Below are 16,963 nucleotides of genomic sequence, written 5' to 3'. Positions count from 1 at the left end.
GAGAGAGAGAGAGAGAGAGAGAGAGAGAGAGAGAGAGAGAGAGAGAGAGAGAGAGACTTTAGCCAGAATAGGAAGCTGATTCCATTTAAAAAAAAACATTTGTATAATAGGATGTAAGTTGGCTGGTTGATAACATCACATCAGCACTGTTTTTGAAGATAGAATGGAATGTTATAGTAGTTGAAAAATAACAAATTAACCTGTAGAAAAAAAGCAAGGAAAATCTGTGTGATGAAAAGGACAGAAGCAACACAAACAAATAACTAAAATACAGACCTGCTAGGGTCCAAGCTAGATAAGCTGGGAATTTCTCTCTCCCATAGGTGACTTTTTGAACCAATGTAATTTCTAAAACATCTGCACACTTTCTTATCTGAGATCACAAGTTTCCCTTCCTGTTGAAATTAATTACATTAGCTAACTTGATGGCTGTACTAAATTATTTCTGTACTGTAAACTGCGGATGGTTAAAACATAGTAAAGTAGTAATATTTTACTATGTTTTAATCAGGCAAGTAATAAAATATCCTTGCCTTGTTTGTGAAGCCTATAAAGGTGTAAGATAAAGATAACCTTTATTGTCATTTTTTTTACTGTGGGCACATTGGCACACATTAAAAATGAAATTTTGTTGCTTGCTCTCAAAAGCGTACACATGCATGACACACATTTAAATATGCTATTTACAACATATGTATAAACTTACACCCTTATATAATTTAGTTACTTGAAACAGAAACAAGATTGCCCATCATATTTTTGCAATTACGATAGAGGAAATCTAAGGTGCAATATTTGAATTTGAGTTGCATAGACTTTTAAGTTTAGCATTATGTCAGAATCAACACTGTACCCATCACAGCACTTTAAGTCTCTGACAGCTATCTAAAGTTGCAGAAGATATCATCATAAACAACCACCTCAGTGATTTTTAAACTCTATCTGCCTATATAATGGGCATGGAATGTCTGTGGTACTAGTATATTATCCATAATATAGTTTGAAACAGGAAACAGCTTTAACTCTCTAAGATACAGTCACTAAAGTATTTTGCATGACCATTAGGCTGGTGTTGTAAATTCTGAATGCTTTTTGCAATAGTCTTAGAAAACTGGTAAAAATGAAATTAAAGTACACTAAAAAGTTTTAATTAAATGACTATCTGAAATAGTCCAGAGGTGAGAACTTGGGATAGATGGAGAACTGCAGAAGGATAATTATACACACATACAGGTATATGCTCTATTTCTTCTTAAAGAAGTTAGTGTCTTTAATTAGAAAATATTGATGCTTCATGGTCACCACAAGCTTTGGTACCCACTGCTCTACTAAAAAATTACATGCATAGGAGACCTTTGACATCGACTATTTCCTTTTTCACCTATTTCTCTGGTGAGCATGCATTTCTTTATCTATGCCAACAACCATCATCATAGATCAAGAGAATAAACCATAAAAAGCCAGGCATGAAAGAGTTTTTTACTTCTAGGGTATTTTACTAATTTGGAGCACATGCAGGCATTGTGCTGCACAACAGGTCTCAACTGGTTATAGTGAAAGTCTCCCAAAATTTATGTCAAATGGAATCTTGATGTTTTAGAAGAAAATCTGATGTTTTGGAAGATTTGAAGCTAATATTAAGATAAAAAAGATTCATTATACCAACAGGGGAAAAAAAAACCAAATACAGGGATCTTTGAAATTCCTTATAACTTTCTGATTATACAAAAGATATTTTAAAAGAACACTCTTAGTGGCTTCCACGGAGTCTAAATTTTGGTGGGAATGTGCAACAGCAGTTTTCTGAACAAAACTAATTAACTGACCTCATCAACAGTAAAAGCTGTATAGTATCAGACAACATAGTAGAAACAATCCCGTAACAGCTGTATACAATAGTGCAATGGTGGCGAACCTATGGCACGCGTGCCAGAGGCGGCACTCAGAGCTCTCTCTGTGGGCACGCGCGCCATGCCCCAGAGATGGCAACCGTCCCTCTTCAACCAGGCGCCTGCTAACTCACCGAGGTCCCACGTGGCCGGATGCATCCCAGCACGGCTGGTTTCCCTCCCCTCCGTCCCATCCCTCCTGGCCTCGCATGCTCTCCTTTTCCTGGACACGACCCACTGCATCGCCTCCTCAGCTGTCGGCTTCTCTGAACTGCTGCTGGTGGGCTGCAGAGCCCCAGAGTGCACTGGTTGAGGGGCCAGCAGGCTGTGGCTGCTGACGGACACTGTCAGCCCCCATGCGCTCGCTGGCCTCTAAGTGTGGGTGCCGATGTGTCAGGCAGCAGCCACCCCAGCCCCTGCCTCGCCTTGCCCTGCGACAATGGCACCCCTGCCCTGCCTCCCCTTGCCTCGCCTCACCCCGCAGGACGAGCCTCCTGCCCACCGCCTCATCTGCCAGAGACCCTCCGGATCTCCCCCAACCCTGCCCAGTCCCCAGAGGGGTCCCTCCCCACAAGCAACATCAAGGTGACCATGCCCACCTTGGCCACACCCACCCAGTCTGCTATGACCACCACAGCCATGCCCACCTAGTGGGCACCCGGCGAAAAATAAGTGGGTTTTGGGTTGCAGTTTGGGCACTCGGTCTTTAAAAGGTTCGCCATTACTACAATAGTGTCTACATATACTTACCACCAGTCCCAAAGGTGCTTTTCAAAAGGCAACTAGACTTTCTTTGTTTTTTTTCCTTGAAGATTGGTTTTGCAGTTCTGAAGAAGCTTTTTGGATGAGAAGCAAAACGTCTTCAAGGAAAAAACAAAGAAAGCCCATCTCCCTTTGGAAAGGACCTTTGGGACAACCAAGACCTGAATAACAGAGAATCTCCATAGATACTTACCACCAGATTTCCAATCACCATCACCATCATGAAGACTGTCAGGCAAAGGGCTTGACCTGCAACCTCCATACAGTCCCACATGGTTTCTATCCATTCTCCACAAAGAACTCGGAACACGATCAAGAATGAGTGGAAAAAGTCATTCATGTGCCAGCGTGGAAGTGTGCAGTCTTCTGAAATTTTGCATTTACAACTGTCATAGTTTTTACCAAACAGCTGCATACCAACCACAGCAAATATGAAGACAATGATAGCTAGCACCAAGGTCAAGTTTCCTAAAGCTCCAACTGAGTTCCCAATGATCTTTATTAGCATGTTTAGAGTTGGCCAAGACTTTGCCAGTTTGAACACTCGAAGCTGAAAACAGTAATGAAGAATTCATATGTAAGAGAAATTTATATCATTTATATAAATGAAGAATTGGTACAGGCTGGCTAAAATGCGGAGAGCCATCGGGACAGACTATTAACTGTAAACTTGTAGCCTGTGAATTATTTTCACTCCTCCGGTACCTATTTATAACACCGCAAACCCTCTCAGATTGCAAAACTTGTCAATTTTCAGCAGTGAGTTTTTGTTGTTGTTATTGTCTCTCTTAAAATTCTCCAATCTATTTTTCCAAAGCAACAAATACAGAACTCTGCTTCTATGTCACCATAAAAGTGAACCCCATTTCACCAAACTAAACTCAAAATAAAGAAAAAAATTCCAAATTGAAAAAAAAAACAGCTCTGAAAACATAGACTTCTTTCATACATGTTCATGTTCCAGTTTTCATTAGGCTCCTTGCTTTTTTGATTGTTGATGTGCAACTAATTGCTAGCACAAACTGAGAAAACATATTAATGCTTTTTAAAAAAAAACCCAAATCATCCAATATTCTTTCTTTACCAGTAGCAATTTTTGGAGGGAAAACAAAGGCCTCATCCATAGACCTTTCTCACCACGGCATCAAAATGGATGTTAAACCTTTTGTTGAGGATATGCCCTCACCATGGAATCTCCATTGTAGAGCCAGCCTGCTGCTGAATCAAGGCTGAAGTCAGATCAAGATGATCCATCAGGATTCCTCTGGGAAACACATCATCTCCCTTGCAGGTCACTCTGAGCAGGTCAGTGGCTTGAAGGACCACTGCAGGAATGCCCCTCCCATTTGGCCATGAGGTTTGCCCCTCCCATTTGGCCATGGGGCTTGCTTTGGCTGTTGGAGACAACAGAACGTCTCAACAACCTAAACTATCTTTCTTTCATAAGTTTCTAATAGCAATTTCAGAAAGTTGCCATTACTTCCATTATCCTCAGCTGCTGCTGGCAATAAGAGCAGGAAATCTGAGATAGAAAGGGTTGTTTCAACCTCCCTGCTTCTCCTGTCTGGCTTCTGCCCTTACTTCTGTGCTTCTCCCTAGTATCACAAACCACTGTCCTGTCATGCGAATGTAGCAATTTTTCTAGCTTTGTTTTGGAGGTATCTTATGAACGCTGTGGGGACAATGAACGGGTATGTTTTCTTTCCGTCTCAAGGATGAGAGGAAAACACATAGCGCTCTCTCTCCCCCTCCCTCCCTCTCCCTCCCCTCCATGTTTGTGTATAGGAAAAAGCCATAAACTTGACAGCTTTATATTTGAAGGGGCTTGCTGCTAATCATTCTGAATGCTTGTGAAATCCAGGCTGTAATCAATTCCAGAAGGGCCTAGAAATTTCTGATTCCTCAGGGATCCTTAGTTCTTTCCAGGAAATATAAAGCTTCTAATTCTGCTTCCTTTTAATCTGCCCTTCCTATACCAAACACCTGCCTATCACAGAGATTGCTTATGTTCTCTATTGTTACATACTATGTAGGTAGATGCTATTAATATTGGAAATAGAATAGTCATCTCTCTCAACTTTAGGTATTCCACATAGGTTTTCTATTCTAGTTAAGAATGGCTAAAATGCTTTCTTTGGAGAAAACGGAACTGTAGATCCCTCCAGTATTTTCAATTTATTCCAGATGAAGTGGATTTTTTGGGGGGGAGGGGTTGCTTCCTCCAAAATGCACATCCCAAACAGGGAGTTTTCATTCTCCCCTAATCAGAACCCAGCAGACTATATATGTAATGACAATGCGTCAAATCAGCCCGTTTCTCTCTAAGAAAATAATTATACACATGGATATTCCATCCAAGTGTTTGCAAAACCTCTAATGAAGATCCTGGTAGGTTCTAAAATCCTAGTTTGGCTTTTCTAATGTAAAACTTCTGCTCTGTTATAACAATCTCCAGATAGGATAAATGGAGTCTATCAATTCCAGAGATATTATATGTCTTCCTGCTTGAGTGAACTAATCTGCAGATATCTGTACAATATGCTAGATCCACCGAGTCCATAATCCACATAGGATTTTTATCCTAAGGAAAATTGCAGCTGTGCTGAAAAAAAAAATCCCCCTGCAGGTCTGATATTTACCAGTCTGAAAGATCTTAAGACTGACAATCCATCCACTTCTTGAAGACCCAGCTCCATTAAACTGAGGGTTACAATGATGCTATCAAAAATATTCCAGCCTTCTTGGAAATAATAATAAGGATCCATGGCAATTATTTTGAGGACCATCTCTGCAGTGAAGATTCCAGTGAAAACCTAAATGTAGAATGCAATCAGTTAGTTATTCCCATGAAAATATCATGTATTATTTTGTTGTTTGTAAGCATACAACTCAAGAAACAATACTTGAAATACAGTGACAAAAACAAATGTTTAAACGTCATTTGTGCTCCAGCTCCAACTGAGGAAATACACGGCTTGACATAATTTTAAAAGAGCTGAAGTACAGGAGAACTTACACCATAAGGCAGGTCATGAACCATGGAAAGGTTTGTTGAAAACAACATGAATTAACAACTTTCAATCATACAAAAATAGTTCTAGATATGTGGGACTTCAACTTCCAGAATTCTCAGTCAAACAGCATTCCCTCTATAGTCCTAAGATTGGAGCTATAATTCTGAAAAGAAGGAATAGGGCCATGGAAAATACACATTTTCCATAAAATAGACTCCAGATTTAATCTCGGGAAGGATTTTAATATCATTGTGGAAAAAACAATATTATTTGCTATACTGATGATTCCTGCTAAAAAGGGACTAATGTCTGACTCAGATTTATATTTTCAAAAAGTTTAGAATCTAAGTAAAAACCTTTCGAAGGAATCTCAAATCGTCCAAATACTTAATATTTTAAGAAATTATATTTAAACTGAATGGTCTAAAGGTAAAAATTCTTATGATGACTTCCTTAGTAGTTAACCTATTACAAGGTACGAGTACTTATCTCATAAATTTTATTACGTCTATCATTAAGGTTCTAGTTGTTTACCTAGGTAGACAATTAAATGAAGAATTCTCTTTATTTGTAACCAATTATCAGAACAATTCCAAATCAAGTAACTGTGGGCAAACTTATACCAGCATGGCGGACATTTCTGTCTTGATTCTTCAAGTTCTGAAGAAATTGAAAACAAACAAACAAAAAACCCACCTTATACTAATTTCATAATTTACACTCATCAGAAAACAACAACTTCCCGAAAATCTGATTTGCAGATTCATTTATATGAATTTTCTTAATTTAATTTTCTGCTACAGCACATTTCAAATACTTAAAATATTTAAAAGGACAAACCTATTTCACAAATATTTAACAGTCGGTAAGGCAAAGAATGAAGTGCTGGACATTTTATTTATTTATTGCCATTACACAGAAAAGCAACTGTAGGTAGTGCACACTAAAAAACTACTGTACAATCAAAATATTAAAACAATTACAATTAAAAATACATCAAGCAATATTATTATTTATTAAATAGAGAAAAAACGCTGTTAAAACAATGCAGCCATCTTTTTAGATGACCATTTCTTTCAGGTCCTTAAGCAGTCATGTTTTGAGGGATATCTGGAAGGATATCAAGGATGGGGACAATCTCACCTCGAAGGTGGGGGGATAGGGATGGTGGTCCACAGAACGGGCACCACAGTGGAAAAAGTTACCTCCTGGGTCACATCAAATAAAACTCTTTTCACAGAGGGCAGATGTAACTGTGTGTAGGTGATCCTTCAAACAGGCTGGCCCCATGCCATGAAGAGCTTTAAAGGTCAAAAACAATATCTTGAATTGGATCCGGAAGCAAACTGGTACCAATGAAACTTGCAGAGTAAAGATGTGACACGTGCCATTCTACGGGCACACATAACTGCCTAGGCCACCATATTTTGCACCAGTTGAAGTTTTCAGATACTCTTCAACAGCAGCCCCATGTAGAACTTATTATAGTAGTCCACCCAGGAGAAGACCAGGGCGTGACTTTGTGTCAGTGACTTGTGAATAGAGCCTTTTTCAACAGGAACAGGCACAACCCAAAACTGTATCAAAAAATATCCTGCATCATCTTGTGTATGATGACTGGAAAAATGATGGAACCATCCTGTCCCAAATGAGGACTCTATAACCTGCACCCCATTGCTCAGCTGCAGCCATATAAGAGGACAATGGGGTAGAGCTCTCCTCTGAGAGTCCATTGATCTAAATATAACTTCAATTCAAAAAAGTATGTAGAATTTGTTCCACCCTCTGTTTCCTTACTATAACAAGACACCTAAATCAAAATTAGGTGTTAATTAAGGCTGTCACGGTTTATTCTAGTACTTGAAAAAATCATTTTCTAAAAACACATCTGGCATACTAATTTTTTAAATAGGCAGATTATCAGTATATTTAAGAGAAAGGACTTCACTTCCATACTATCCATCTTCTTGGTTTTAGTTCTTATTTAAGTCTTACCTGTAGGAGATGACCAGGTTGATCCGGAGAGAGGGGTCAAATGCTTCATCATTCATGAGTCCCTGCGAGCCCACAGGAGATCTAAGTCCAGCCCACCTTGAATGCCTTTCTTAACTCCCTCTAATTTCCCTTGACTGTTAGTAGACCAGATTCTTGTAGAGAGCTTAAGCTTGTAATAAATCTTTTGAACTGCCTGAATCTCCTGATTTCCCCGGCACTTGACATTACCAATTTTAACTGCTTATCATTTTGTTAAGCCGCCCAGAGTTACTTTATTGGTGGGTAGCATATTATAAATAAATAAATAAAGTTTAAACTATAAAATATACCATTAAGAAAAAAAATGCTACCTTGAGAAACATGAGATTGTAGGCCTGCCCAAGTGAATTGTTCGACACATTAGATCTTGAATGGTCCAAATCAGCATTTTTCCTGTGATTATGCAAGCATGAAGCAATGAATGTGTTTCTCTGTCATCTACCAAGTGCTACCATCATTCCATTTTCATTTCTTAATTGCTTCCACCTAAAATCTGTCGCACCAGCTAGGAACACCTAAAGCAGTGTTTCTCAACCTTGACAATTTTAAGGCATGTGGACTTCAACTCCCAGAATTCCACAGCCAGCATTGCTGGCTGTGGAATTCTGGGAGTTGAAGTCCACATGCCTTAAAATTGTCAAGGTTGAGAAACACTGGTAAAGCCAGATACACCTTTTCCAATGATGGCACTTCAGCAGAACCACAAAGACCCACTCTCCAAGAAAATGGAGAGTGTTTTAAAGTTTTATAGGTGTTATGCACATCTTGAATTACATGTTCTAACTGATTGATTCCAAATCTCTGCAAAGCCTAATAAAGCAGTTTTTTTTCTTGATTAGCGCCTTATTAGCTTTTTAAAGCTCTCCGTATACGTAACAGAGAAGTAAATCAAAGTTTCATAGCAGATTTCCTGTATTAGGCACACAACTATATGCAGGGACCTACCTTCCATCGTGTTTGTGATAATGCTTGCTATGCTCATTGCTCTTTGCCTTATGGTGGGGTCTTCTAGCAAATCCATCGATATCTGAAAAGAACTGGACCGTCTCTTTTTGCTTTCCATCTCAGAAGCATTACTCTATGGTGAAGTAAGAAGACTAAATTATCAAGATGATTATAGAGATATATACTGGAAATATAACCCAACGAATAACTTCAAGAATTTCATGCTACTGCACATGCACCTGAATCTTTCCATATTTCTTAAGCTTAAATATATGTCAACAGTAGATTGTATTTTATGCTTGTACATGTAACCAACTAACCCTGCACCTCTGCAACAGGCCATCTTGCATCTCAGGAGCTCTTGAGGGCTCTCATGCAAATCTTGTTATGTTATTTTGAAGTTCTCGTCTATAATAATTGAAACTACATTTCAGGTTTCCCCAAATCACACTTGGATCAGGATTATGGATTAGGTTCTTGACCCAGACTTTAGCACAGTGGTTCTCAACCTTTTTAATGCCGCGACCCCAACCGGTCGTAAGCCGAGGACTAAACCGGTCGTAAGTCGAGGACTAAACCGGTTGTAAGTCGAGGACTAAACCGGTCGTAAGTCGAGGACTACCCAACCAGTCGTAAGTCGAGGACTTTCCCTGCCCGGGAGCACCGCACATGCGTGGTTCCGCCCCCTGCGCCGGCCGAGGCGTAGCTGGCAAGCAGCAGAGACGGAGCAGGCCGACCACCAGCTGGCCCAGCCCAAGGGAGGTAAGGCACCCGCCGGAAAAGGGGAAAAATGGCGGACAAAAAAATGGCGGACAGCCTTGCTTGGCGACCCCCATGAAATGGTCGATCGATCCCAAATGGGGTCCCGACCCACAGGTTGAGAACCACTGCTTTAGCAGGAGTCAATCTATAGTCTCAGGCAGCACATTTTTAAATTTAGTTTTGTAGATCCTCTTTGGTGCAAGTAGAATCTGTTGGCATAGTTTCCTGCTATTTTGAAATGGAGTATATACAAAACGTATAATGTAATGTAGGTTTAGGTCTTTAGAAATACATGGGGTGCTGGTGGCACATACACAAATATTAAGAAAAGAAAGTGAAAAAAGTTAAAATACTGCCCAATAAGGGAAAAAAGTCCAGAAAATGGTGGCCTCCCTCAACACTATGTCATTACTATCCCATTGACTTAGTCCCATTGTCTTCTATGTACTGGTGAATATGAGTCATATTTTCTGTAGAACTGCAACATGAATTGAAATGATCGTGAATATTCGTTTAAGCATGAAAATTCATACTAGAGATTAGAAGAATTAGTTTTATGTTTAGATAACCTGACACCTTTCACATGGGGGTCCAGAAAGAAAAATTAGGTCATGCAACAGAAGTCATTTTAGCAAACAGCTTTATGTTTTTGAGCCAGTGCTCCTCCAGGCCTTCAATCCATTCTAGACAATTGTTTAAAAAATTAATAACAAATTTATCCCAGGTACACCTTGTTATATGCTCTTTTGCCACTAAATCAGCCTAGAAATAAAAACATGACTTAACTGAACTTCAGCATGCCAACCAGAAACCAGGAAGATACTGTATGGAGCTGCAAACATAATATGTGGGTAAATGTGATTGCACCCCTTTTTACAATCGGGGAATGAGTTTTTATACAGTTGGAGGACCATATAGTGAAGAAAATCTTGGCTTGTTAATGAGGGGGATGTTAATCTTAGAACATACCCTTGAGTACAAAATGGTTCTTTCACAGAGAACAAAATTAAGGTCCTGATCCTGGCATGGATGGCAGGATAGTAAGCCAGGTAGATTTCACCCTCCATTCTGCCCACAATGGTCTCCATCCAATCATATTACCTAAGTGTAAATTTTTGCAGCTCCACACAAGTTTATGTCTATAAACACACAAAAAAAAACCATGGACATTCCAGTATACAGGCTCAGTGTAGGCAAGATTTATTGCTTTCCTTTGTGCCTTTTTTTTTTTTTTGCAAAGCTGGTTTCTAGGAGACCTGCTGCCTCAGGAAGTAGCCTTACTAGGCTGTAGTGCCACAGAGCATGGAAGAATGCTGGCCTTGTAGCCAGAGCATGGAATACTTCACATTCTATTGTGATAGAAGTGCCTTCTTGTTAAGGAAAGGCAATGAGACAGACACCCGTGGGAGAATTAAAAAGAGATAGGAACAGGTGTGGCAATGGAAGAGAGTACGTAGGGGTGCACAATTTGGGGGACTGAGTAGCAATAGCACCAGAAATAACACTTAGACTTACATAGTGCTTTACAGCACTCTCGTGAGTGGTTTACAGGGTCAGCATATTGCCCTCAACAATCTGGGTTCTCATTTTACCGACCTCGAAAGGATGGAAGGCTGAGTAAACCTTGAGCCTGTTAGGATCGAACTACAGACTGTGGGCAGAGTTAGCCTGCAATATTGCATTCTAACCACTTTGTCCCCTACAGCTCCTACCACACTGTGTGGCAAGGGTTGCATTCCCAAAAGTAGGAGACCAGGATAAATAGGTAAGATCAAGGAAAGTTTACTTCTAACAAATAAAGTTAGTGGAATTTCACCCTTTTTGTACATTAAGAATCACATTAACAGCTGTTTTGGGAGAGGCTCTAAGGTCCACGTGGACATATCTAGAAACAAAGTACATAATGGATCTTTTAGGCAAGGATGAGCAGGAGCAAAGCAAAGGTAAAGGAACAAAGAAGAAGGTATTTGCTAAGCATAAATTAAATATAAATATGTCAATACTTTTGGATTTAATTTTGCTAATTTAATCTTATTTTCCTTTAAATCACGTCGTGTGTATGTGTTTGCAAATACATGCAGCAGAAGTCAGACCATTTATTTTTGTGTAGCTCGGTTTTAAAGCCCGGAAAGAGGCAATATTGAAAGCATTTCCAAGATGCAGAGGCATTCACGATTTGGATTCCATTCTGGAGGCCCATCATGCCTACGCTACTTAAATCTTCCTTACACTGTCATCGGTAGTTGCTTTATCTATTATCACCTCTGGGAGAAGCTGTCCAGTAGGCGACAGGAGCACAGGTGGTCCTCCTACCAAGGAAACCACCCCATTGCAGTCCACGCTGCTCTGCATCTTCCCGTTCATTGGAAACATGGTCTGACTGATGTTACTGCTGCGTCGGTCACTATGTCTGCGAACAATAAAATAGGAACCATTCCGGCTTCCATTTTCTTCAAAGGTGCTGTGCTCACTATCGGCATCTGAGCCTCCTTCGGTAGTTGGACCTTTGAAGCTGGAAAAGCTGGCCCTGCTATTGCGCCTTGTGGGAAACAGCATTGACTAAGGAGACAGAAATTGAACCATCAAGTGAAAAATCGTAAATCATATACAAATCCAAGCTAGCAAGCTAGGCAATAACTTTGAGAGGAAACGTACAGTTGATCTTAGGAAGTATGACACAATCAAATTTCTAAATTGATTTCATGGGGGTCAGACATACCTCCTAGGGCAGTGGTGGCGAACCTATGGCACGGGTGCCAAAGGCGGCACTCAGAGCCCTCTCTGTGGGCACGTGCGCCGTCACCCCAGTCCTAGGCCTTCAGCTGGGTTTTATAAAACCTTTTCGCTTTAGGCCTCCGCCGCCATGTGCAAAAAAAAAAAAAGGTTCAATCAGTCAATTTCAGCTTCTAGCAGGAAAAAAAAAGATCTTGCAAAGTTGGAATTGATTGATTGAACTTTTTAGTCCCACCCAGTCTGCTGTTATCACCGCAGCCACGCCCACCCAATGGGCCACACCCACCCAATGGGCCACACCCATCCAATTGGCCATGCCCACCCGGCACCTGACGATGCATAAGTGGGTTTTGGGTTGCAGTTTGGGCACTCGGTCTCTAAAAGGTTCGCCATCACTGTCCTAGGGGATAAAGCAGGGTCCCCAACTCTCGGGCTGCAGCCCACTACCAGGACATGGCCTGTTCAGGACCGGGCTAAGGAGGTGGTGGGTGAGAGTGATGCGCACGTAGCTCTACTTGCGTGCACAGTGGGAGGGCAAGAGCATGCACGCAGCTCCATTTGTGCGAGTGTGGGTACACATGCCTACTGCTTCTGCAAATGGAGCTGCGTGCATGCTCACCCGGAGCCATCCCCTCCCCTTCCCGCTTGTCTGCAAAGCTGGAAAGGTTGGAGACCGCTGGGATAAAGGAATGCAGGTTTGACTCAGAAATAGGGAAGTAGAACCACAAGTCATTACAAAAAGGTTACTCAAGTCTTGGCAAAGTAGAAAACATGAGAAAGAAACTCAAAATATTCAAATATTGTTTTCTACCACCTCCTCTTGCCTCCAAGGATACTGTCTATAATCTCAACTTATCTCTTATTTGGGAAGATAGCCATACTTCCAAACAACCACTATTGTGAAACAACCACTATTTTCATTTTCTAGAAACATCTACATGGCTCTATGAGGTTTATAGGCTTTCTTAGGAACATGGTTAATAGTGCTTTGAAATATGAGAGCTGTTCTATTTTTTTAAAATTAAAAGAATGTTTAAGAAATAATCAACATGGTCAAATAGCTTGATACGTATCAAGAGCGATGTCCTTGGGCACTATTCTCCCCCACCGCCCCAAATTTCAACAAATGCTAAAAGGTACTTCCAAACACATAAAATTTACTGCATCAAAGGGCTATCAATAAAGCTCTACACATTAAAGGAAAATTCAATTATAATTAGTGGTTCCATTGAGATGATAATCTTTAACTGGTAGAATCCTTGTGCTACCAAGTTCTTGTTAATAAGTCATGAAAATGTCCATACAGTACATTTAAATAGGTTATTTGGCTATCAGAGATATAGCACCATTCTGTCTTTCCAATATATCAACGAAAACCCTACTGCAGGCGTCCCAACCCCTGAGGAGGTCCATGGCTTTTTAGGAACTAGGCTGCGCAAGCGAGTGAAGCTTCATGTGTGTATCTGCGGGATCTAGGTAGCATGTGAAACCACACACACCCTCCACGGTCCATGGAAAAATTGTCTTCCATGAAACTGGTCCCTGGTGCCAAAAAGGTTGGGGACCGCTGCTCTACTGTCTTTGTTAGAAAAATCCTATTCCTCTTTCCCCAAATTTCATACTATTACCTCCACTTCTTTTCTGTTTGGCTTTCTAATAACAAAAAGATACTATTGTTCCTCAAGTTACTGCAAGTAATGACAAGAACCTGAAGCCCAGAAGGAAATAACCTGTTTATATACGACTTTCCTTACATGAGGGCCATAAAGTGTGATTCAGGCCCTCGTCTGCAACAATTTGGATAGATATACCACAATATATCTGACCTGGTATGGAGAAATGACCCTGTTGTCATATGTGAGTCTATTTCCTTCCAAGGAAAATCGAAATCCTTTCCTTCTGATGCTGCTATCTGATTCTGATTTTGGAAACATTTTGCCATTGCCTCCCGGTTCTCCAACAGACAATTCTCTTTGTCGTCTTTTTTTCCTTCGGTTTCTTCTTTCTTTAGCACTTTTGGAGCTTGATAATTCTGAAGATGTTTCTGAAAGTCTTCCAAGAGCACCATCATCCCTGAAATCTTTACAAGCTGCTGCTGCTGCCAGTGCCTATCATATGAAGGGATCAACTATGTAAGTACTCTTCACACAATTTAATTATTTAGTATGGTGCTTATTACTCCAAAAGAACACAGCTTGAAGAATACAAGTGGGCAAAAAGAAACATGCATGTATCAAAATATTAGCAAATGAACACCCACCAAAACAGGGGCTCTTAATCTTTTTCTTTCATGGATCCCTTTGAGAGTCTTGCGACACCTATGGATACTTCCTTAGAAAAATGCCTTTAAATGCATAAAGTCAAATACATAAATAGATACTAGATTACAAAGGAAATGTATAAACTCAACTACATACCAAAATATTTAAAAACAGCAATATGGAATACAATATATGTGCTTCATTATTAAGCCATTTAATCAACACAAGCTAAGTTTCAGTTAAAATAAAATTACAATTTTTCCCTACTGAGGTTCATGAACCCCTTGATATTTATCAGAATGCCTGATATACAGGTAGTCTTTGACTTACAACAGTTCATTTAGTGACCGTTCAAAGATACAACGGCATTGAAAAGAGTAACTTACAACCATTACAGTATTCCCATGGTCATGCGATCAAAATTCAAACACTTGGCAACTGACTCATATTTAAGAAGATTGCAGTGTCCTGCAGTCATGTGATCCCCTTTTGCAACTTTCTGACAAGGAAAGTCAACAGAGAAGCTAAATTCACTTAACAACCATGTTACTAACTTAACACCTGCTGTGATTTACTTAACAAGTAAGGCAAGGAAAGTCATAAAATGGAGCAAAACTCACTTAACAAATGTCTCACTTAGCAACAGAAATTTTGGGCTCAATTGGGGCCGTAAGTCGACTACCTGTAAATATTTAGCTGATATATAATAATGAGAATTAGAATCTAGCCTGTGTGTTGTGTGTTAACTTTAGATGTATCATTAAATAAGCCAAGGTACTGTATTTCATACTCTGTACATAATATCGTAATAGCGTTCTTTCTATCATCATGAGCACCCATCTGGCTCTAAAGCTCTGAAACCCAATCCCATCCTTATGAAGGGTAATAATACTATGTAATACCCTTAATTTCCTGTCATCCTTGTTGCTGTTGCATCTGTTCTACAACTGTTATTTGGCATTTGACAGATGCCATATGATTCATATGCTTTCTATATGGTTGATAAAGGAAAGACATAATGAGCCCAGATAGAAATCTGTTTTTATAAAACATATTACATCTGGCACTAGTTTACAAACATATACCTCAAAAATTCAATAGATTTCTTGAATACTCTGAGATTAAAAGCAGTGCTGCATGGGAGTCTCACAAAAGTCTTTCTAAAAGGAAATGATTTTGTGCAGTTCCTACTTATCTATATTTACTTTTCTTGAATATTTCTTGAATAGCCAGTACCTGAGCTTCCTCTTGTTGCCTTTTCAGATGCTCAAGCATTTGCTGATACTCAGTCTCCTTTCGCAGAGCTTCATCCATAGTAGCTTGATTCTGCTCATCATAAGCCATAGCTACTACTGCCAAGATCAGGTTGACCAGATAGAAAGAGCCCAGGAAAATCACCACAACGAAAAAGAACATGTATCCTTTGCCAGCAGCCCGCAAAGTCTGGGAAACCAAGTAGGAACTACTAGGTTAGTAAATGAGTAAATGTTAAAAGTATGTGTGTATCTCTCTATATTTATATATCTTCTGTTGATGTTGTCTCTTAAATACACGGAATGAACAAACAAGGTTTTTGTCTTGGATCTATTATTCAGCAATATAAAAATCTTCCCTGAATTTTATACATGTTCTATTCAGCTCTTATCACCATTGTTTAAAAATGGGTATAATGAAACTGGGAAGCTGCATTAAATGATATCAGGGCTTTCAATGCTGCATGTGAAGTTTAGCTGTTTCTCTAACGAATGATTCATAGCATTTCCTCATCCAAGACATATTCAATATGACAGGGTGGTTTATTTTTCTGTTCAGTCACTTTCATAAACAACTTTTGGTCCTGTCTCACAATTAAAAGTATTATTTTTCTCACCTGTTGATAAAGGTTTTCCCAGGCATCCTGAGTCATCAGCCGAAAGAGTGACAAGAAAGCCCAGCTAAAGCTATCAAAGCTTGTATAGCCATAGTCCGGATTTCTACCTATTGGTACACACATGTATCCTTCTGGACACTGCCTATAAAACAAGATGATGAAATGAACGTTTTTACACTTTCTATTAAGCATATGGAATATGTCTCAAAGCAAAAGTAAAGGAATAACTGCGTTTTGTACCTCGAAATACTGAGATGTGTAATAACGCAAACTGTATGGAACAGTTGAGAATAAAAACTTTATAGTGGCTTATTTAAATATTCTTGAAGAATTCCGTCTTTGAATATTCTGATGAATTCTAAACTAATCCCATATCCAGGATTAATATGAGAAATTACCTCTCAAATTTCATACTTCTTCATATATCAAATGAAATGCATCAATCAGACCAGAAACTTCAAATGCACTTTAAAGTGCTTGTTTTAGACTAAAATTGTTAGATCGCGCAGGCAGTAAGACACGAGTCGAGTGACAGTCAGCTCTCGGTTTATTGGCAAGGCATCAAGTAAATCCGGACTGGCTCTCTGGGCCAGGGGAGCCCTCTTTTATGGGATTCCCCTGGCTTGTAATCACACAATTCCATTGGCTGGTAAGACCCTGTTGCTAGTTAGCCAACCAGCAACAGGCATGAAA

The 16,963-nt window shown here is 39.8% G+C and overlaps 1 protein-coding gene across 1 annotated transcript in view; it reads right to left on the bottom strand.

The window, feature by feature from the left end:
- Window positions 1-16,963, bottom strand: part of LOC107294402 (sodium channel protein type 2 subunit alpha-like) — a 68,644-nt gene that overhangs the window by 33,352 nt on the left and 18,329 nt on the right. The window contains exons 8-15 of the mRNA XM_015823634.1: window positions 16,271-16,412; window positions 15,637-15,843; window positions 13,966-14,247; window positions 11,636-11,965; window positions 8,645-8,777; window positions 6,210-6,325; window positions 5,291-5,464; window positions 2,845-3,201 (exon numbers count right to left, since the gene is read on the bottom strand). Coding sequence (XP_015679120.1) covers window positions 2,845-3,201; window positions 5,291-5,464; window positions 6,210-6,325; window positions 8,645-8,777; window positions 11,636-11,965; window positions 13,966-14,247; window positions 15,637-15,843; window positions 16,271-16,412 — 1,741 coding nt within the window. The remainder of the gene's footprint in view (window positions 1-2,844; window positions 3,202-5,290; window positions 5,465-6,209; window positions 6,326-8,644; window positions 8,778-11,635; window positions 11,966-13,965; window positions 14,248-15,636; window positions 15,844-16,270; window positions 16,413-16,963) is intronic.

Source organism: Protobothrops mucrosquamatus, unplaced genomic scaffold (genome assembly GCF_001527695.2).
Source record: "Protobothrops mucrosquamatus isolate PMUCROS unplaced genomic scaffold, P.Mucros_1.0 scaffold1933, whole genome shotgun sequence".
Lineage (NCBI taxonomy): Eukaryota > Metazoa > Chordata > Lepidosauria > Squamata > Viperidae > Protobothrops > Protobothrops mucrosquamatus.
This window is presented reverse-complemented; position numbering and strand designations above follow the sequence as displayed.